Raw genomic sequence first — 22,501 nt, forward strand, 5'->3', positions numbered from 1 at the left:
TCAGGTGGACCCAGGTCACACTTAACTCGGATATGCTCCGAACTCGAAGCTTAACCTTCGTTTTTTTAGCACCCGACTCTGCTTGTTTTCGCAGAGCACATTTTCCCACTGTGTGCCTCGCTCAGGTTCCCCGTCCACCATTTATGCGGCCGCTGCCAATTCTCTGGTAAGCCTCCGCAAGGTACACCCCGGTATCGACGTAGTTTCAACTCCAATCCAAGAACTAGTCAATATCCCCACCCCAGGTCTCCCCCACATTGCCAAAGGTACGATCTGTCCATCCACAGGCCAAACTGGAAGCTCATTACGGCCAGTGTCCTCGACGCTAGGCGAGCTACGTTCATGTACCGCCTGGCGCGAGGGCGCCTGCCGTGGAGTTATAGGCCCTTCACAGCCGTCCCGGCTCGTGGAGTGTGCCCCTTTCGTGGCGGTCGTGATGACTCGGTTCGTATCTTTACGCAGTGTTTGCTTCCTGCAGCTGTTCTCCAAAGGATTGCTAGTCTCTTTAAGCAGTCACGCGACAGCATGTCTACCAACACAAATTGCTTTCCTGGAACAAGCTGCAATTCAAAAATTTGTCCGAGCAAACGAAGAAAGAAACGTGGCAGTCTCGGTTGCATTTCGGCGATTGCGTTTGGCGAAATGTTTATAAGGAGGCGGTGGTCTGTTTCGAGGATTGCCATGCGACCGTACAGAAAATGGTGAAATTTCTCGCACCCGTTTACTACAGCCATTGCCTCCTTCTAGATCTGCGAATATCATTTTTGACCGTCCGCAAATTCTCGCGAGGCATTTGCAACGGGTTTCCCTGCGTCCCCATAAAGTTGTAGCAAAGCTGAGCCAATGCCATTTTGTGATGCATCTGAGGCAACGTTAGTATCTCGTACTGGGTCAAAGATAGCCAGTACGGGCTGGCTGCTCAAATCGCTACCGAGACACCTCCAATCTTTCGCATGGTCTTCTATCCATTCATAAACACTCTCGTGTTTTGTCAGGTCTCGTAGAACCGTTGTTTCTTCTGCGAGTGCCCGCAGGAACTTAGCGAAATAGTTGACATCTAGCATCCTTTGAACGCCTTTCTTGCCACTCGACTGAGTCGGGGCTTGACCGTACGCCGCTTTCAGAAATGACGTGACCAAGGAAGGAAATTTCCGTAACGCCTATTTCGAATTTCTCAGCATTGAACGTCAGTCCCGCTTGGCGTGCGGACTGGAAGACAGTGCGCAGCCTGTCGTCGTGTTCTTTTTCTGAAGCGCCCCACACCAGTATGTCATCGACATACACGCCCACGCCGGGTATTGCGCCAAAGATCTCGCTCATGCATTTCTGAAATATTTCGGATGCTGACGCTACGCCGAAAGGAAGCATCACAAAGCGATAACGGCCAAAAGGGGTTGAAGAAGTACGTATTCTGGGTGTTTCTACATGCAACGGAGTGTGGTGGAATCCTGACTTGGCGCCTAATCGGGAGAAAGAAATTCGCTCCTGCTAGATCTGCTTCTAGCTCCTCTTGGCGGGGCATCTGAAAGCGCTCCCACTTCAGACTCATTAAATCTTCTGGGATCGATGCATATTCTTAGCCTGCCGTCTTTCTTTTTGGCGATAACTAACGGAATTACACAGTCCGTTGGTTTTTATACCTTGGCTATGATGCCTGCGTTCAGCAAGCGTTCGTGTTCTGCCCAGAGTGGTCGCAGCTGGGCCAAGGGCACGTGTCTGACCATTTGGACGGTGGGCATGGCGTCTTATCGCACTACCATCCTGTAGTGCCGTTGCAGGCATCCGGTGCCAGTGAAGGTGTCGTTGTATTCATGCATGAATTGTGCAATAGCTGTTGCTGCCATCGCATTGAGCGACCGAACAAAGAGTCCCAAGCGTTCACTCGCTTCAAGGCCAATAATTGCTTGTTGCTGTTTGACGACAAAAAGTCCACGTTGACGGCCACCTTGCCTACAGTGACCTTTAGTCTGACTACTCCGAAGTGCTTGATGATTCCTTTCTCAGAGCACGAAACGGCGTTGCTCTCCCTTAGCTGTGTGGTTTGGCGAAAGATGCGACACACGCTATACGTCAGCAAGTTCACGTGTGCACCGGTGTCCAGCTTCAGGTTGGAGGCTTTGTTGGCCATTCGCGCTTGCACTAGCCAATCATGCTGGCGTACAACTCCGTCCACTAATACAAGTCTTAATCGGTGCTGACTTCGGCCTGTTGATGCCTGTTGCTTTTGCATCGCACTGCAAAGCGGTTCTTGCCTCTACATCCGCGGCAGGTTCGTCCAAACGCAGGGCCATTTCTCGGGCCATACTCACGACCACACTACGGCATCGAAAAACTGTGGGTTGGTAAGTCTCCTTCGATCTTGCTTCGACACGGTCGACCTGCCGCTGTTCGCCCAGAGTAGATGCTGTACAGCTGATAACTCGGTGGCCTTGCAGACTTGCTCTGCTCTTGCCAGAGTCAAATTGTTGTCACGAACAAGCTTCTCGCGCACATTGTCGTCGCTGATTCCAAATACAGTGTGGTCATGGATCACCGAATCTTCTGTAACGCTGAAGTTGCACGATCGTGCGAGCTGCCTTAGGTCCCGTAGGAATGGTTCGAAAAGCTCACCTTTCGCTCGGACTCGTTGCCGAATTATGAGCACTCGTGTACTTCATTCACCTTCGCTGCGCAGTACCCATCCAGTTTCTTGGTTAAAGTGGCATAGTCCTCCTTCTGGTCGTCTTCGGTGAAGGTAAAGTTATAGATTTCCAATAGATCATCGCCTGCCAGGCTGAGCAGCACTGCAGTCTTCGTAGCTTGATCGCGAAACTTGTTTCTCGGTCCCGTGGCGGTGATGAAGAGCTCGAATTTTTGCTTGCAAAGCTTCCATTGGCTAGCGACGTCACAACTCAGATGTAGCGGCTCGCGAGGCTTTACTAATTCCATATTTGTTTTTTTGATTGCGATTCACTGGCGACGGTTGTCGAACAGCACTTCTGATACCACGTTTCGTGTCGTTCATGCAAGCAATGCGACCAAATCAAGCGTGAGCTGGCGAGCAAGAAGTCGCCGTGGTTTATTTGCTGCTGAATTTATTCAGTGAAGGCAGGAGAGGGAACATGCTTGTGGAGGTTTACGAAGGCACGCGTTAAGTTGCTGGTGGCGAGCATGAGCAGTGACAGCAATCCCTTAAACATGTGCGTCCAATGGTCTTGGCTTTATCAAGCACGATACACTAAGCTTCTCAAATTTATTGTTTTCGTCCGAGAACAAAGGGGGTTAACCGAGGGGCCCCATTATTATTATTCGTATCATGAGAAGCCAAGAAAGACACCAAGGTCAAGATAGGGAAAATTAATTGTACTCAGTAAATGAATTAATGAAATGATAAATTAATGGCAATGAAAGTAGATGAAAACTTGCCGCATGTGGGGAACGATCCCAAATCTTCGCATTACGGGTGCTAGGCTCTAACCAACTGAGCTACCGTGGCGCCGTTTCCTGATCCTCTTTCTTGTGTAGTTATGTGTTACTACTAGAACTAACCGTGGGAGTGTTAGCCAGCGCCACCATGCGCACAAACCTTGGCGGCGGATGTGGAACATCCTTTCTGCCGCAGGCGTCACGAGTGCGTGATCTTTATGGGTGAAGGCAACCGGTCAATAAACCCGCACATGGTACCTGAAGGCATCAATACGTATGACATCCGCAATACGTATGACGCGTTCACAGAAAAAGAATATTTTGAAAGTGATGGTTTAAGCAAGGCTGACACTTGTTCTTGTTATGTGGTAGCACTGATTCTCATCGATGGACGAACCTCGCCCATGCAATGTGCTCGCTACCCACGAGAGGAGCAAAGAAAGAAAGGGCTGCGCCGAGCTGACTAACATGCAGGGGTGGGCTGTATCACGGTGAAAGTAATCAAGTTTAAGCTTTTCTTGCGAAGGTCAGCACTGCAGCACAAGACTGTATACCTTTATTTTGCCCGCCCTTGTATAAGACGTTCAAGACGGCATTTTGCTGCAATGCGGCTAAATCAGTGCATACATTAACGCGCCAAAGCGACCGCGTAGTTTCCTGAAAATGACATCAAACGGCTTTCGTGATATGCTGAACGCGCTGGGCAGCAACAAAATTGGAATGTTTACGGCAACGGAGCAACTAGGGGTCCGAACACACAGCACGCGCTGCAGAGCAACACACAGTATTACACCCAGACACTGTGGGTGGCCAGCGTCTGCAATACATAGTCAAAAAAGGACCGACAAATCATTACGAGCGCGCCACGACAACTTAGCTGCAATGACGAGAATCCGCCGCCGTACACGCATGTGTACACACTGATGACTACCAGACGACCTCACAAGCCATGTGTGACCATGGGTCTCAAAAGAAACCAAGCCACTTTACTGCTCCGCATTCGCACGGGCTCTGCTCGTACCCCTGCGTGGATGTATAAGACTGGCCTGTCGTTGTCTCCATTATGTTCAACGTGTGGAGTGTGCGGTGACATAGAACATTACCTTATGTGCTCTACTCTGTATAACGCGGAAAGGAGTGTGTTATTCGGGTCCCTCAAGAAGACAGGAATTCCCCACAGTTCTCTTCAGGACATTGTTTTCCCGCGCGGGAACCAGTTAGATAGGAAGGAGGTTTCTCGCCTTCTCTTAAATTACATGCAGGACACGGATTTGGCCTCCACATGGTGACCTTGGGAGTGACTATGTGTAGTTGTGAGGTCTGTGTCTGTTTTATGTGATATATGTATTTTAAGTGTCGCTAGGGTGGAGCAATTGCCCGCAGCTACTGCAAGGCTAATCCCACCAGTAGCCTACAACCACTCAACTCAACCCAACTACCAGACGACTCCAGGAGCAATCCAAGCTTAACGGGGTGACGACTGCGACCCCGCTCGACTTCGCAGAGAAAGTTTTCTGGAGCATTCCGTATATAATGTCTACGAACCTGCCGACCAACATTTCAAATACTCGAGCATAGCACATCGGCCGACAGCTTCAAGTTGCCGTCACGTAACGAGCGCACGCGCTGCGAAGCAGTGGAGTCCACCCCCACTGACGTCACACGCAAAAGGGTGCCACTCAAAGATCTCGGGGCTAATAGCGAACTCTGTGAATTCACTTGCTAAAAATTGAGATATGGCGCCTATGTAATGCCAGCCATTTCAAGTAATGCACCGGAAGAGGCAGCATAACACTGTCCGCAACGAGAGCCTTTATACACATTTGCACTGCCTAAAAAGAACAAAAAGGAAAACAGTGTGAGTGTACTTATGATCGCCCGCCGTTCGAAGTACCTTCAAGCTCAAGCTTCACTGTCACGGCGTCCAAATCCCGGTCTTAGCACCGGCTTCGCTGTTTTGCACCTACGTTATCTTATTTGCTTCGGCCATGAATGCATGCAGTTAGCGCTGAAACCGTGCACTCACTTTTCAAGGGCGTCCAGTTTCTTGATGAGTCGTTCATTCTCCCTGCAGACGAGCTCGTGGTCCCTCACCAGCATCTCCCGCAAGTGGTGCATCGTGGCGTTCTCGGTTCTGCGAACGAGGGCGCTCCCGTCACACTGTGCCCGCAATGTAACGTTATCTATCATCAATGGCCCGTATTCACATTGCTCATAAAACGTAACAGTGCCTCGTTAGTGGCCTGCTGCTGTATCAGAAGGAGACCATGCAACCGCACGGCGCTTACGTGGCAGCATTTTTGTGAATACGAACCTAGGTGCTCACGTCAGCTACAGGAGAAGTGTAGCGGTTCCGAGTAATTCGTACAATGGCATCATCAAGGTTAATTTCAAACGTCGTCGCGAGTTCCCATCGTATCCTCTCTAAAGGTAATTAGTCATCACAAAAAATATTTAGCAGTACCTGTTCTTTTAGCCTCGAAATATTATGATTTGACTGCTCTGAGAACGTCCTATAGGGAAGATTATTTAGAATATTAAAACTGCTTAAAGCATGAACGCTGACTTAAGTATGCGATCGTGCTAGTTTGTACGATGACATGGTTACAGCTAGAGCGAAAGTGATATAGACACAGAAAGAAACGCAATCGCTAGCGCCAACATCAATTGATCCTAATGCAAAAGGCGCTTAGGTTCATGGTAAGAAAGAAAGAAAGAAAGAAAGGAAAAAGAACACACAATATGAAGCGCTTATTCTTGTTCTTGAATGACACAATTGCCGCAAGAAGCATACACGAAAAGCAAAGGAAACACGTGAGACGACACAGGCGGCACCAACGGATTTATTTCAGTCGCAACCCTAAAATAAACATGGAGAAAAGAACGGGCGCAGACAGACTTATTCACACCAACTGGGACAGCCAACTTCCAAAGAAACTAATCTCCGAATCGTACAACTGTATTGAAATCTCCCCTTGTCTTTTTAATATGAAAAACTTCCATTAATTCCCGAGACGTCTGATACTTGCTTCTGCTAAGTAGGTAAAGTTGTGGCAAAATACATGCCACAACCTATGCTGAATGCCAGACCAGAGTTGTGTATTAGATACCCCTCATGTGCTGCAAATCATATGTGGGACAGACTAGCCGCAGTCTTAATGAGCGAAACAGGGACATGCTTTAAATTTAGAAAAAATGAACACGCACATTTGCCCGCGGACTGCAAGGTCTGCATATGTGAGCCGCGGTGTCAAGAGATAAAGGTTGTCGACAGGAGCAAGTATCAGACGGTTCTGGATTATTGGAAGCTTTCCATATAAGGAAATTACGCGGAGACTGCATTAGCGACACGTCAATAGAGTTGTGTAACTCGGAGACTAGTTTCTTTGAAAGCTGGTTGTCCCAGCAGGCGTGAATGGGTCTGTCTGTGCATGTGCTTTTATGTACACTCTTAGCACGGTACCTTTTATGGTAACTTGTAATCACGAGTAACTTATAAAATAAAGGTTACATGCGAAATATGTTGATGTTTTAATTAAATGTTGTTACGTATATATATATCTATAGGTTACAAGAGTCAAAATTGACCGATTTAAAGGTTAATTCAGCTCAAGGCGCCTTGTAACCTTTAGATTTTAACCTCTAAAGAACAGTGCAGCGCATCAGTGAGGAGACCTACATCATGGATTGGACGTTTGCTGATAAATGTATCCTAATGTGTTTGTGTTCTGCATTTATGATCTGGTTATTACAAACGTAGGACTTCGGCAGTTTGGGCTGTATTCGGTCTTAATTTCTGTCAGCCAAGTAGTTACATTTTTCACGATTTAAACCCAAAAACTAAATCTAGCACGATCGCACTTGCAAGTTCATCTGCGCGCTGTTCTTTGACGACCCTCCATACTTGGCGCACAGCCATATTTGAAATATCAGCAACGAAAACAGTGTCATCGAATGATGTGGCGTGCACTGCCTGCCGAAACCCAGCGGTCGAACGTGACGGAAGCCCCCTGCTCTCGCACGCATTCTATCCACCATGAGACAGTCATGGAACATCGGTATTTCAACACGAGAAACAAAAGCGGGCGAGTTTCTTTAGAAAAATGAATATTTTTTTAACAAATTTCATGTACGAGGCGAGAAAGAACAGTAAAAGAAAAGCACACGAACGCGTTGGGTCTTTCAGTAAAAGGTTGTTGAAAACATTGGATGGTTCTATCACATATCAATATAATTCAACTTGTCTACTAAAATGTCCCTGTACAGAACCTTTAAGTTGTCTGCATACATTTTCTGCCTTTAACCGGGTTCGTTTCATTCCCTGCACTGCCTTGATGCTGTCAACCAAAAATTTTCCATGCCTCAACCATAAGCGCTTAAGATGAGGTTAATAGTTAGTGTGCAAGAAGCACGTGCCTAAGAAAACCATGCCGACACGCGGTACCAGCTAGGCAGCGTACATAAGTATAAACGCGCGGCGAGGGAGCTGGGTATGCGGTACGCGCTACGCGACCGGCGTAACTGCTTTGAAATAGACAACAACCTACATGTCGGCGAACCATTCTGCATTGCACTTAGGATGTTTTCTAATAAAACTTGTAGCAACTGATTCCACTGCCAGCGTTCTTTGGGCATATTAAGCTGTGCCGAAGATTGACACTACAACGACAGCAAATTTAAGTTACAGCAGACACGAAACGCGCCAAACGTTCAGTGAAATCAACAGGATGCCGCTACATTCACATAAAAGCGAGCGCCGTCCGCTCCGTTGTCTTTTTAGGAGACATAGATAGATGAAAAGAGCGTTAAATGTGTGAAGCCGCCAACTGAGAAATGAAATCTTTATCACTGTCCAAACACGAAATGCTTCCACCATCACACCAATAACATCACTGGCACCTCTGACATTTATTTCTGTAATTCATTGCTTGTTTTCATTCTTTTTTTCATTTTTGCTTGTGCCTCTAAGTGCCTCTTTCTAACATGGCGGAAGCGAGCAGGCATCAGCCACACTGGAGTGCGGCCATCCATGGTGCTATCATCTCTCCTCCTGGGATAGCTCGAGTTGCACGCTGGGAAGATTTTAAGCGGGAGCGGGAGGCTCGGAGCCGGCGGGAGTGGTTAGCGCGCTGTCGTCCTGTCGTTGTTGTAGTTGTCGTTCTGAGACGGCCATTATATTTGACTTGTTTGGATACCATCCGATCACCATTGTGTGCTGCCACCACTTGTAGCCTGCAGTAGTTATTACCGCTTCTACTGGGAACTTGCGCCATCCGCTGCATCCTCATGCCTTTGTGCAGCAGAGACCTTTTCGGTGTGTTGCGCGGTCGCTGTAACGAGCCGGGTTGTGAATGCAAGCGATACACTATTCTGCGCCTGTCGGAAAGTGACAACCTGGTGAGGTGTGACTATTGTGACCACGTCCCAAATGCACACGGAAAAATATGTGATCTCGGTAAGCAGAACTTTTGCTTTTAATTATTTTTAGGTGGATAGTACGTGAATTCTTTATAGTTCGCAATTCAACATTTGACATAGTGCATGCTCTCGCTGCGCGTAAGTGTTTCTGAAAAAAGTTATTGTTGGTATATTTGCTTCTTTAAGCTCTTCGATTTACATTGAGCTAAATTCGATGTTGTCATGTTGTCATTTTGTGCAAATATTAGATTAGACCTTTCTAAAATATTGAGATTGTCGGCGGGATGAGTTGTGTCAGGGCAACTAAATGACCTCAACAATACGTTTCTTGTACTGGCACCGTGCTTTGGGCTGACGTAGTTGACAGAAATCGTTCAGTATTGTACAACTCGCCTCGCGCACCCTCCGTTAGCCATGCTGTGGTGGTGCGTGACTGCCCGCGCCCTGGCCTTGATAATCTCCGGTGTGTGCAGAAGTCGGGCAAGCCGAGGCGGCTCGTGGTTGCATTTCCGCTTTCGTTCGGTGCGCGTAGTGCTGGAGGTCGCGTAATCTCAAAAGTTCGGAGACACGGCGAAGGGAGCAACAAAACAAACGTTCGCTCCCCTCTGCGTTCTTCAAGCCAACTTGATAGCGATTGTTCGCGGTCGTCAAATGAGATATGTTCATTTATGCCTGTGCTCGCGTGACACCATGGTTATTAGTAAGCTAATGATTACTGTTACGGCAGGTAAAACTACGTACCTTAGTTTGAGTAGTGGTCTAATGCTTTGCTATCGCTATTAGTGCTTCGCGTTTGGGTGAAAATACGTGTTTTTTCTATTTTCTTTTAGTCAAACGGGCCAATAATTTAACATGGGAATCGGTGGTTAGCATTGACTAACTGCGAAGAATACACAATTCTCGTTTTACCGCAACGTCACCCCTTCTCTTACAACTTGCATTCAAATTTCGCACAATGATGTATAATTATATACAGCGTTGTTCCGGAGAATACATGTTGTATAGCTTTCGCACGAATTTTGCTTACGTACGCGTTTCTTTTTTTTTTCGCCTAGAGCTCTGCAATGCGCTCTGCATCGCTTTGTGAACACTAATTATGTTCTTTCGTTGCGTCTATAATTTCAGAAATGAAAAATGCAGCCGAGGCAAAGGCGCAATTCAATGTGCCAGGCACCGTGTCCGAGGCCTCAGTGCCAGATGAAACCGTGGAAGCTTGCACATCTAGTCTCTCCTCAGTGCAATATGGTTAGTATAAAGTGGAATGGTAGCCAAAGCTTTTTTGATTGCCTAGTGTATCAAATATTTTAAAGCGAAGCTTTCTTTGCCACTTCCCTCGGCTTTTCCACTGCTGCTGCTGTCGCTGACCTGCACGCGGCGTCGGGGAGTGGTTGAGTACGTAATGTATATAATGTACGCAATGTACGAGAAATTACATTGTACGTGTACATAGTAGGGACGCGGGAGTGGCGTCTGTGAGCCCTTTCCAGCAAGAGCGGCGCGGGCGTCGCCACAATGCCCTCTGGAGCTCTTTAGTCGTCACAATGTCCTCTGGAACTCCTCGGTCATCGACACAATTGCCTCTGAAGCGCTGTAATTACGCGTTATCCTGCGGTATAAGCATTGTAGAAGCTGCAGCGCTTTTGTACTCACGTGCAAATTTCCAGAGGGGAGATAGTCAATGGAAAGATAATACAGAGAATGCGTAAAGCCAACGCCCTGAACAAACGGATGAATAATAGCTGATATTCGCTCGTGGCGCCTTGCATACATAGTATAATCACGGAAGAAGGGAAAGACGCCACCAGAAAGCATGCTTCATTTGGGGTCGCTTAAATAAAAGAGACGTCGCTACTAGACATGGCAACAGTTGCGGAGAAACTGTAAAAATGTTAAAGAATGAAACGGCACGTTTCTGCTATTTCTGAAAAATAAACACCCTGCAAGTTTGTACATGATGACAACTGATGCAGGCGTGCAGACGCAAAGCTGCACTCAGTACCGCAGCGTCAAGAGGATAACACGCAAGCGGCTGTCGAACAAATAAACATTTCAGCCACGATGCCATGCGCCCGTGTGAAGAATGGCAGTGCTAAATTCCTTGCAGCATACGAACAATGGCGCACAACAATGCCTCGAGCAAACACGCCTCGCTGTTTGGTGTACTATACGTAGGCAAACACAAGTGGTGCACGTAAGGTAACATTTAACATCGCATCACGACTGTCGTAGGCCGTCAACATCACCGCCAAATATTGCCACTGAACGCAAACAGCACAGAGAGCTTTGCTTACATCGATTCCCACTGTGCGTGGGATCTATATATATATTCTTTTTCTTTTTTTTTGCTTTAGAGAAGACTGTCCCAGTAGGTGCCTCCATAGAAAATGAATCGGCCTGCATGCCTGTGCAAGAATCACAGCCTGGCTGCTCTAAAGGTAAATGCATAGCGCATACAGGAAAGAATTGGTTTCATTGGGTGCTTTGTTATCACTTGTTTGTTTCAGACTCTGCACCGTGGCCCCATGTGGAAAAGCCCCCACTTGACAGCCCAGTGGTTGCCATGGAGAAAGAGATCCGCGGTACTGAATGCGGCCAAGGTATGTGATGTGAAAGATAATTTACTAGTTCATAAGGAAAACATCTCAAATGTAACAATGCTAAATATTACATTCATTTGTAAACTTTTCACATATCGTCCAGAAAGCTCTCTGCATTCACTTTGTGATTACTTGTACTCACATCTGTGTCCCTGTTCAGTACTTATATTGTAGCATTATCATTTGTATTGGTCAGTGGTGCGAGTCGAGCGGAGCATCACTACACGATTTAATGTTGTCGCCTTAGATTTTCTTCCCCTGAAATAATACTAAGCATGGAGGCATTGCTCATACTTTATATGCGCTTAAATTGAGGTATGGTAGTATTTTGGTGCTATTTTTTATTCACTCCTTCCGTTTAACTAGACTGCACGATAATTAACACATGAAGGCACAGAATGTAGAGAAGGAACAAATTAATGAAATTAGATGAAATTGTTAAATTATATTTCACAATTTAATTTAAATGTGATTTACTGCATTTGAAAGTTAATAAAGGTGAGGTAAGCAAGAACCGTAAGAGACATCCTGCCGGACGGAACGTGCACACAGCCAGCTCATGAAGTGTGCGATGCTGCACCAATTTACCTGGTGAAATCTCGTTAATGCGTATCTTGTGGGAACGGCATAATTACGCGCTAAACGGTAGTATCCTTTAGCGAGATTTCAGTTGTATATAGTTCAGCAAACAAACGTAAATTAGTATTATACTGATTACTTTCAGTAAAATAACATTTCATTGCTTTTTCCTGCATGCTTACAATAATGAGAGCTAAAGGTGAGCCAGTTCTAATTTTCCTTGATGTAGAATGGTTGGGCTCTTTGGGGTTGTGTTGTGCTCTGCAGTACTGCACGTTCTTGGTAAATTTTACTTCGTTAGTTCGCATTATACTGTGCATATTTAATGTTTGATAGGCGAATGTTTATAGGCTCTAACTGTCTTTGTAGGCTCCACTGCCCAGTGGTGATATCCAGATTGCAGCTCCCCACGTCTACACATGCAGCGAGCACACGTGTGTTTATGCTGGCAGCAGGCAAGAAATAATTTGGGTCTCGAACGGCAGCCTGGAGCTAGCTGTAATTTATTGTATTTTAACCTACTACATCAAGAACCTCGATTATCCATATGCATTTGCACCATTCCTGGCGCTGATGCAGAAACTTGTGCTTCCTAGCAATGTTGTGCCTAGAGGGCTCATAAATGACAGATTGAAGTGTTTCTTTGCTCTTCTGAAAAAAAGAATGTGATTTGACTCAAAGTCTAGTTAACAATTTTCACTTGTTCACTTGTTGCCAGGAGGTGGTGAACAGATGCATCATATTGTGCATTACATTTGCATGCCTTTTTATAACTGTTCAAAATTACTGAGATAATACAACCATTCATGCAAGTGGCACTTAGTATTGTTCACAAGCATTTTATTTAGCTGCTCAAAATTCTTAAATTCGTGCAATGTGAATTATGGCGGCCTTACTTTGTCACTGAGTTATTCCAACTGCTAGTTTTAGATGATAGAGTAATTGTGCAGTACTATGCATAGTAGTGTCCAAATGACCTTTTTCAATATTGATTTTAAATAGGTAGTGCATTCAAGAAGTTTGAATCCCATCCTTGACATTGTTAGCTAGACAGTAAAATGTGTCTTGTAATAATTTTAATAAAACAATGTTCATGTTTGTATTGTCACAAGGATCTAAACTGAGAGTTCACTATGCTGTAAGCATCACCACTTCCAACCTTTTGTCATTTGACCCTACAAGCCAGCACTTTGCACATCTCCTGGTTAAGCTTTGTCTGATGTTTGTAAGAGCAACAAGTGGTTTTTTGATGCCAGTGGTGGTCAATGCTAACAGTAAGGAAACGTTGCTCAGGTATCGATGGGCTGCATGCATGCATGGCCTTGTGGTCTAGTCTTCTTTTTAGGTTCACCTATAGCCAATACTTTGTATATTTTTAGCATTGGCTACATTGCATTGGCAACCTCTTTATTGACCTGCTCTAATGCTGCACAGGATGTGTAAAGCTTTTTTTATGTAGTGTCCAATGTGGATCTGAACACAAGTGTCCAGTTTTTGTTCCTGCAATCTCATATACTAATCTTTGCCTTGTTTTCTTGCTTCCTGACAGCAGTACAAGTTTTTACATGGACAGTTAACACGAATTTATTGACGACATGCATAGGTGAAACACGGTGATATGCTTTTAAAAATTCCTGTGATATGATGCAAGTGATAGTATTCTCTTGAATTTTCAGATCTAGTCATGTGCCAGCAAGGCCTGGGGCCGTATTCTGTAGCGGTTCCTTTGGGAACCGGTTCCTTTGGGCTGTTGCCATTGGTCGGCGTTTCGTTGTCGTCATCCCTGGTGGGCGGGACGACAAATTTTGATGACGTCACACAGGTTGCCAATCTTCTGGAAAGGAACCGGTTCCCTGCTAGGAGAGGAACCGCGGAGAAGTGGTTCTCTCGAGGGTCGCGCGCGGGGGCGAGCATGATGTCGAGGGTTGCTAGGGCAACCGTGGCTGCCGGCTAATCTCGCGCCAGCTGACGAGCCGGCACCTAGACGAGACGAGACAGAGACGGCAATGGCGGCTCCTTTGGTTGTGTTGCTGGCGAGTGCCGAAAGACAACGACGCGACGAGAGGCAACGACACGACGCGTTCGGCATGGCCGAAGAAGAGTTTCGAACGCATTTTAGGCTCTCCAAAGACATAGTGTGACGTCTTTGCGATGAGCTGGAAGGACATCTCGGACCTCAAAGATTTCGTGGTGTCGACACTACGATGAAAGTGCTGTGCGCGCTGCGGTTTTTTGCCACCGGGAGCTTTCAACAGTGCGTCGGGAATGAAGAAGCGATTGCACTGTCGCAGCCTTCGGTCAGCCGGATCATTACAGCTGTCGCCAAGGCCATTACGGTTGTGGGCAAAGAAAAAGGATGGGCTAGATTCCCATCCACGGCGCAACAGAAAGCCGCCGTCAAGGAAGGCTTTCTTAGCCGTGGAAAAATTCCATGAGTTCTAGGATGTGTGGACGGGAGTCTGATAGCCATCGTTCGCCCTAAGAAGCTCGGCCCCGGCGAAACGGAATCGTACTGGAGCCGTAAAGGGTATTACGCCCTCAACTGCATGGTCGTGAGTATTGTTCATTGACAAATATTTTCGATATGTGATTGCGCGAGTGCACGTTGTAAACAACTTCGTTTCGTTATTTTCCTATTCGAGAAAGTAGCGTTTGTGTTGTATGTGTAATGACAACTTTGATCTTGGCAATAGAACCCGGCCGCACTTTTTCAGTGCTCTCTAATCACAGTTGAATAGCCTTTTCGATGCTACAATGTAAACACATTACGCGCGACTTAAACCGGAATAGACGCCGTAGCAGTGAAGGGAGTCTTCGTCTGCGAGCGATCCTAACAGAAGACGAGCCCTTGTGATTCTTATTCGACGTAAAACTAAAGCATTGTGGCCAACAGACTGTAAACGTGAAAAGGAGCATCCCATCAATGAAAATGGTGTGAGGGAGAATGAGAATGTGTGGACACCCATTTGCTCTAGCTGTTGCTACGGCACATGCTGCCACTTCCGCGTTCTTTCGCTTGTAATAGGCACTTTGTCTGGAAAAACAAGAAAAAAACACAGGTGGCACTCTCTAGCAGAATCTTGTACAATATGGACGGAAGAAACCAAAGGAATTATTTTGCACATTGTGTTGTGACCGCACGCCATACATGAGCACATGTACACATGCCAACATTGCATTTGTAGGTTAAGATGACATTGTTATCATGCTGATGATTAGTTCAACTGCCTACTGCGTATGTTGATATCTCCTTTTCTGTAATTGTGTTGGCTGACTGAACAGTAACTGATTGGCAAGTAGTGTTGTAAGCAAAAGTTTGTGCCAGATATTTGTTGCAGTGGCATTGACACCTTCTCTTTGCTTTCCCTTACGAGGTGTGTGATGCAAAGCTGAATATCCTGGCAATTGACCCACGGTTTCCGGGATCGTGCCACGATTATTTCGTTTGGAGGCATTCTGCATTTCGCCGCCGCCTCACTCGTGGCCTGTTACTTCATGGAGAAGTCTTGCTTGGTAAGTGCACCTAAAGTAGCAGTGCTTCTTCCACATGTAAAACATACACAGTCAAATAGTTTTGCATCCTAGCAAGCTTTAAGAAAGCGTGATTTGCTAGAAATGTGTTGTGAATGCAGCAGTACCTAATGAACCTACAGCGACTATCGAGAGAAACATGTCTCTCTTAGAAGGCAGATATTTTTACCAGCATGTATACAACAGCTGACATGTTATTCTGTTTATTTACTTATTAATTTCAATACACTGAATGCCACGTGGAGCGTTACAGGCAGGGGTGTAATTCTACAGAACACGTCGAAATGGCAGTTTTCAAGTATGATGGAAAAGGGTTGGTGACAATGGACTCGGGTAGCTGGTTCCTGGTCACTGTCCTTGGAACGAAGGAATAAGCGTGTGCGTGAAACTTTCGGCATCGACGTTAGTGATCGGTGTAGTATATATTGTAGAATAGTGCAAGTTGCGCTATTTTTCTTTGTGTCACAATGTCTGCAATTTTTTTTGTTGCAGCGACATGTGGTGCTGGAGTGATTAGAAAGGATCAAACGGGTAGCTTGAGTTCGGGTACCTTCACGAGAAGAGGTACGAAAGGTAGAGTAAGGATCCCAGATACTGGCAGCATATTCGAGAGTAGACCTTAGAAGTGTTTTATAAAATAACACTTCTGAAGAGAGAAGAGCTAATTAGTTTTAGTGGAGGATGTACATTTAGGGAGAAGCAAATGGGATGAGCGGAGCAGAAAACTACGAGTATGAAATAAATATTACATGTCCAACTTAACCCGAGAATGAGATTTGCAGCCGAGACAACAGGTGAAATTGGGCTTTTCTTTAAAATGAGTCGAACTTTCTTTACAACTTTCTGGGAAGGTCAATGTTCGATAGATATTGCAACAATAAATCCAAGACCCGCTGCTGTTGTAAAAGGGCCCTGGCGTAGACTGTGTTCTTGCATTGTGCCTTAATGTATCCACGTTGGTTCACTGACGTGCAACACTTTACAGGGGACTCTGGGTACCCGCTAGAGCCATGGATCATGACTCCTGTGCCTGGTCACCCAAATCGCCTCACGGCAGAGGGGCGCTATAATGAGGCACACGCATCAATGCGAAATGCCGTTGAGCGGTGCATAGGAGTCGTCAGGAGCCGCTTCCGATGCCTGCAGAGGTATCGGGTGCTCCACTACTCGCCTCAGAAAGCAGCCACTATTGTTGCAGCTTGTGCAGCGCTGCATAACCTCTGCCTTGCAGCAGGCGTGCCTCTGCCAGACGACCCAGGTGACGACGGTGCACATGACGACAGCGCACAGGAGCCAGCCCAGGCACAAGTGCCGCTTCAAGTACAGGTGCCACCGCAGGCGCACCCTGTACAGCCTTCTTGAGCTTTGTTTCAAAGAGGCCGTGCGGTGCGTGAATCCATAGTTGGTGTGTTTCGGCTGCCCAGAAATTTTCGCATTGCCTACCTGCAAAGTTGGCGCTGGCGCATTCGCTGGCAAATGAGGCGGAGACATGTGCTGGTGTAACATGTTTTATTTTTATTTTCATGAAAGTAAATAGGCCGTGCACTTCAACATAACACATTGCGTGTGCTCACATGTGGCTAATCATAGTATGCTGCATACTGCAGTAGTGAAAAGCACATGATTTGTCTATGTTGAGCATGACAGATACACATGCAGTGACAAATAACCATGTGCCATTATGTTACTCCTTTGCTTTGTTCACTGTGCTTTTGAATATTGTCTCGCCAGGGAATTTTCTTTAAATAAAGGTTATTTCCAAGGTGAATGGCAACCAATCTTGCATTGTTGAATATTGCTTTGCAATGCCTATTTTACTGTGCAGTATGCATTGTTCCAAAGCTGAAGATGTCTGTTCATGTGTGACACGCAAGAGCAGCATGAGTTACACAGCAACTGAAATGTCGTCAGCAATCTGTATAGCACATATTGAAACGTATAGCAACAAACGAGACATGTCAAGCACTTATTGGAGCAGGATTTCTTTAAATAGCAGACACTCATGCTTACTACTGCTTTGTTTAAACTCAAGAGTTGCTTCAACATTGCATTTCTTGCACACATGATTTCACATAATGCTCGTAATTGCTGCTTAACAAGGTGCAACAATATAAACAATTCTTTATTTATTAATTTTATTCATTGGGTACCTGCTTCGCCATTCAGGCATTACAACAGGGAGGGTACAACTCATATAAATGAACACTCAGAATTACACTCATAAAGCATGGAAGAAATCATCATTTGAACAAATACAGACAGTGTCAGGTGGTAGAGTATTCCAGTCTCTTATAGTACGAACATAGAAAGAGTAGCGGAAAGCGTCGCTTTTAACCCTCTATTGCATGGCGTCCCATATTTGGCACATACCGGTTACCATTCTTTTTCGCGTGTGTGAGATTCCCAGTTGAGAATGTGATACCGTCAGAGTAAATCTCGTAGTTATGCGTACTTATTATGGGCAAGTGCTGCCATCTCTTGAGTGATACGCAAAACAGAGGTGAAGTAGATTTTGGGATGCGACGTGAAACTCGGAGGGGGCAAACACGAGCAATTGTTTTTTTTTTTCTCTGAAAAGTTCGACCGCAGAAACGTAGAAAAATTTTGGCATATTCTTTGGCCTCGCCAATTCAAGGCAGTTACTAGTTTTCTCAATTTCGCCTGCAACTACAGCAGAGAAACCGAAATCGGTGTGTGCCATATTTGGCACAATATGAACTTGAAATACAAAATATGGTAACGTGCTGCCATCTGTTCAATAGCCCGAAGCTGCAGGTCACTCTATCACAAGATGTAATTTTGACGATCGGTACGGTGAGGGCGAATTGTCTACCAAACAGCCGCCTGAAAAGTGAAAAGGAACTGAAATGTAAAGGAAGTGGTGCTTCAGAGGCACTCACAAGCGCGATAGATGATGTAGAGTTATCGTGTGGGCGTTGATACGACAACCGCGCCGTGACATTTCTGTCGAGCTTTGTTGGGAGAGATCCAGTCCAAAAGACTCAGCGCTGGTTTACCTCCGCCAAGGTGTTTCGCGAAATTGATTGCCCCAGCGTAGTAAAGGTCCATAACAGGCACATGGGTGGTGTCGACCTGCTGGACTCTCTGTTTGGACTTTACTGCATACATATCAGATGTCGAAGAAATGGCACTTTCGAATTTTTACGCCTATGCTAGACTTATCGGTACTAACAGCATGGGTATTGTACAGGAGGGTGCAGGAGCAGCTTAGGAGGAGACAAGTACTACCGCTGGCTCAATTAAAAGCAGAAATTGCAGAATGCCTTACCTCGCATAACAAGTGCCTACCCAACTAGCGACCAGGAAGGACTTCTAGTCAGGACATCGAATTCCATGTTCAAGTCAAAAAAGCACAGGGACCAGCGGCCGCAATGCCACCCAAAGACGACCGATCTGACCAAGTCACCCACTGGCCAGAATTTGACGAGAAGAAACAAAGATGTAAGCGGCCACCTTGCACAAACAAGTCGTTGGTAAGATAGAGGAAGTGAAACATTCATCTGTGCCTGAACGCAGCAAACAACTGTTTCATTTCATTCCCCACATCACATTAAAAGGCCACCGTCCGTGAAGCTTTGTTTTCCGCCCAAGGCAGCAAGAGCGCTCAGCCATCTTCATGGTGTGCCATATTTGGCACAAAGCTTTACCTTTATTATTACAGTCATGTTTGTTCATTCAATCAATAATGAAAGCTGAAAAAATTACTTTCATAATTCATGCAATAGAGGGTCAAAAGGAATCTCACATATCTTTAATTTGTGATCTCGCCTTTTAGAAACATATGTGGGCGGCTGAAAATACAATTACCTGGCTATCCCCGTATTAGAGTGGTATATGTTATGAAGAAATTTTAATCTGAGATTTCAGCGACGGTGTTCAAGAAGATGCCAATTTAATGCTTTCTTGCTTTCTGTCATGCTAAGCATCCTGTCATAATTGCCAAGGACAAACCGAACTGCCTTGTTCTGCACTTTTTCTAGTTTATCTACAAGTTCTGTAGCATATGGATCCCAGCAAACACACGCATACTCCAGTGTACTGCGCACATGTGTGAAATACAGTTGCTCCCTAAGTTTCTGTGGCAAGCTACTAAAGTTACGTTTCAAAAAATCTAATGCTCCGACAGCCTTGTTCCTAACATGAGTAACGTGTCTGTTCCACCTTAGATCAGCAGAAAAAAATACATCTAAGCATTTATATTCTGACACTTGTTCAAGAGTAGCATTATTTATAGTGTTACGATTGCTGTCGTATGAGCTCTTCCCGGTAAAGTTGACGTGGACACTCTTTTTCTCATTCAGTGACATTTTCCATTTTTCACACCATATGGCAATCAAATCCAAATCGTGTTGTAGTGCTTGTTGGTCAGATTCGCTGTTGATGACCCTATATACTATACAGTCATCTGCAAACATTGTAAATATTTATTTATTTATTTACATGTACCTTACAGGCCTTCGAGAAGGTATAGTGTAAATGGGGAAATACGGTAACATATTAGTATGGAATCGGGAAAGAAATAAACATCAGCATAATGAAAGGAGTACGCACAGAACATGGAAAATTATTACATTAGCAAATACAATATGTAGAGCAATAACAATAAATGGTAAACAACAACATAATAGCATAATAACATTGTAAACGTTTTTGCATGTTATACAGTAGTAAGTATTGTAAAGAAATTGGGACCACTGAAATTCTTTAACTTGTAGAAGAAATGCAAGAAAATTACAAAAGACATGACGTGTTTATACGGTTGAAACGGCATATTGATCGTTTAGCAGATTGCGAAATGCAGTGTTTATATTGGCATGCAATGGTATCTGGTAGTGCGTTCCATAAACGGACCGCACGGGGCAAAGTTGAAAAATTAAAAGCGTGTGTGTTGCCATAAATCGCGACAGCGCGTCGACTTGGCGTTGACCTATTGAAACCCATGCGCTGATGTTCACCTCTTCGTCGGGCTCGAAGAACGGCGGGCAGACTGCGATGGCGCTCGCCCTTCCAACTAGGGAGAGGACGCGCCCTCGCGGTCCGGGCAGGCTGCCTCCTCCGGTTCCTCTGTGATTAACACGTTTGTTAGAATATGGTGCGCAAAAGCTCCGTCAACGAGTGTGCTTACCTGCTTTCGGCGTGCAAGGCGGCTGCATCACGGCGGGCGTTATACACATCTTTCTTCCACACGCCGCGCCATTGGGCTGCAGTTTTCGCTGCCGGGCCCTCAGCATTCAGCAAGGCAGTCACTGGCTGCCAGAGCTCCTCCTTGCGCGCCGCCGTCAGCTGTTGACCCAGCACACACGACGCCTTCGCAAGGTAGAGGTGCTCTTCAACAAATGACACGAGTATCTCGCGCGGCCTCGCTCAAACATGAGGACCCAGTTTCGGATTCGGCGCGCAAACTGGCAAGTCCAAAACGTAAACAAAGCGAGGCAACTTGTTTGCATAACGTATGGCACACCACCTAGCGACTAAATAAGAAAACAACACAAATAAAATTACAACTCCCAGTAGCGGTCTGCGCCGCAAGCTCACATTTATTACTGAAAATATATTTGCAAGTGTTCTATACAAACCAATGTTTTTTTATCAAACCAGTAACATCCTTCAATTGCTATACCGTCCCCTAAGTACAAACAAAAATGATGACGTGATCTTCCGGCAGACCGCCGCTCGTTGATTGGTTCCCCTCACGCCGCCCCGTTCCACTCTTTCTCCGAGTGACGTAATCCAGACGTAACAGCCAAAGGGAACCGGTTCCCAAAGGAACCGCTACAGAATACGGCCCCTGCTGTACTTGTGGTGTATTCTATGTTGTATTTTCAAATAAAGATGTTGCATTCTGAAGTTAACCTTATACTGCCTGTGGAACTGTCAATTTATATTCAAATTATTTATGCAAGCTAACGGTGCCTCCTCCGCAGACGTTCAAATTGTATCTGTATTTTTGGGAACATTACCGTTACATATCTGCTCAAAAGGTGCCGCACGGGGAGTTTCATTTCGTCAGAAATCCCAAGGGATACTAGTATACTAGTATCATAGTAGCCCTTTGTTGGCTGAAATACAACGATTTAAGTGATTTAAATGAAAGTAAACTTTTCATACTACATTCAGTTGAGCGTTTCTTTTTTTTTTTTCAGAGAATTTCATGTGGGCCCCGTTTACATCGTCCGACAAGCCGGGTGCGGCCTAGCAACGGGGAGGCGCCACCTTGGGTTTTGTTCCAGAAAGGCCAAATCTCCGCATGGTACACCGAGCCGGCTGCCGCCAAACAACAGAGGTGTGTCATTTCCTTCTTTTGCGGTTCTCTCTGCTTGCGCCTCTTCTATCTTGCGCGCTTCTTTTCGCGGTCGGATTAAGCAGCCGACCACCATGCCCGGAGAAACGTAAGCCCTCGCGGAGGACGCCACTCGGCCAGTCCTTTTTTGGACACTGTCTTTACACGCGGTTGCGCTTCGAAATAGTTCACCTGTACACCTCGTGTGGTTTCCACAGGAAAGGGTGTCCCTGTGTCTCTCTCAGCCTAAGCAAAAAAAAAAAAAAAACTGCGTTTTGCTGGCAACTTACGCAAGCCGTAACATCTCTTCGACTGCAATAATATCTAGTCGAAAAATTCTCTAGCTATCACAAAGCACAAGGAGGAGCGCGGGAGTACTGATCTCCACTTACGAATGGCATAGCAAGTGACAGACGCATACTGTTTTTGGTTACAATTGTGTAGCTGTTTAGCAATAAATGAAGCAAATTTTTGCTTTGCTTATGAACAACGGCAAGTGTTCAGGCCCTTTACCCGTGCTGTTGCTGTTTTTCTCCTGCGCATGCATTTACGTTTACTGTGTGGATTGTACCAAGGGTATCATCATTCAGCTGCAGAAATTAAAAGGGAAAATCAGTCAGCTGAAATTCATTTTGTTTTTTCATTTTCGCATGCTAAATGATACCTTAGG

At 45.6% G+C, this 22,501-nt stretch overlaps 1 protein-coding gene and 1 long non-coding RNA gene across 2 annotated transcripts in view; one reads left to right on the plus strand and one right to left on the minus strand.

The window, feature by feature from the left end:
* LOC126520649 (kinesin-like protein KIF12) overlaps positions 1-22,501 on the minus strand; it is a 421,689-nt gene that overhangs the window by 103,601 nt on the left and 295,587 nt on the right. The window contains exon 13 of the mRNA XM_050169444.2: positions 5,432-5,539. Within this exon, the coding sequence (XP_050025401.1) occupies positions 5,432-5,539 (108 nt within the window). The remainder of the gene's footprint in view (positions 1-5,431; positions 5,540-22,501) is intronic.
* LOC126520652 (uncharacterized) lies at positions 14,354-17,304 on the plus strand. Its single transcript, XR_011893251.1, has 3 exons — positions 14,354-14,551; positions 15,374-15,512; positions 16,516-17,304. It is a non-coding gene; the product is annotated as an uncharacterized lncRNA (long non-coding RNA).

Source organism: Dermacentor andersoni, chromosome 3 (genome assembly GCF_023375885.2).
Source record: "Dermacentor andersoni chromosome 3, qqDerAnde1_hic_scaffold, whole genome shotgun sequence".
NCBI lineage: Eukaryota > Metazoa > Arthropoda > Arachnida > Ixodida > Ixodidae > Dermacentor > Dermacentor andersoni.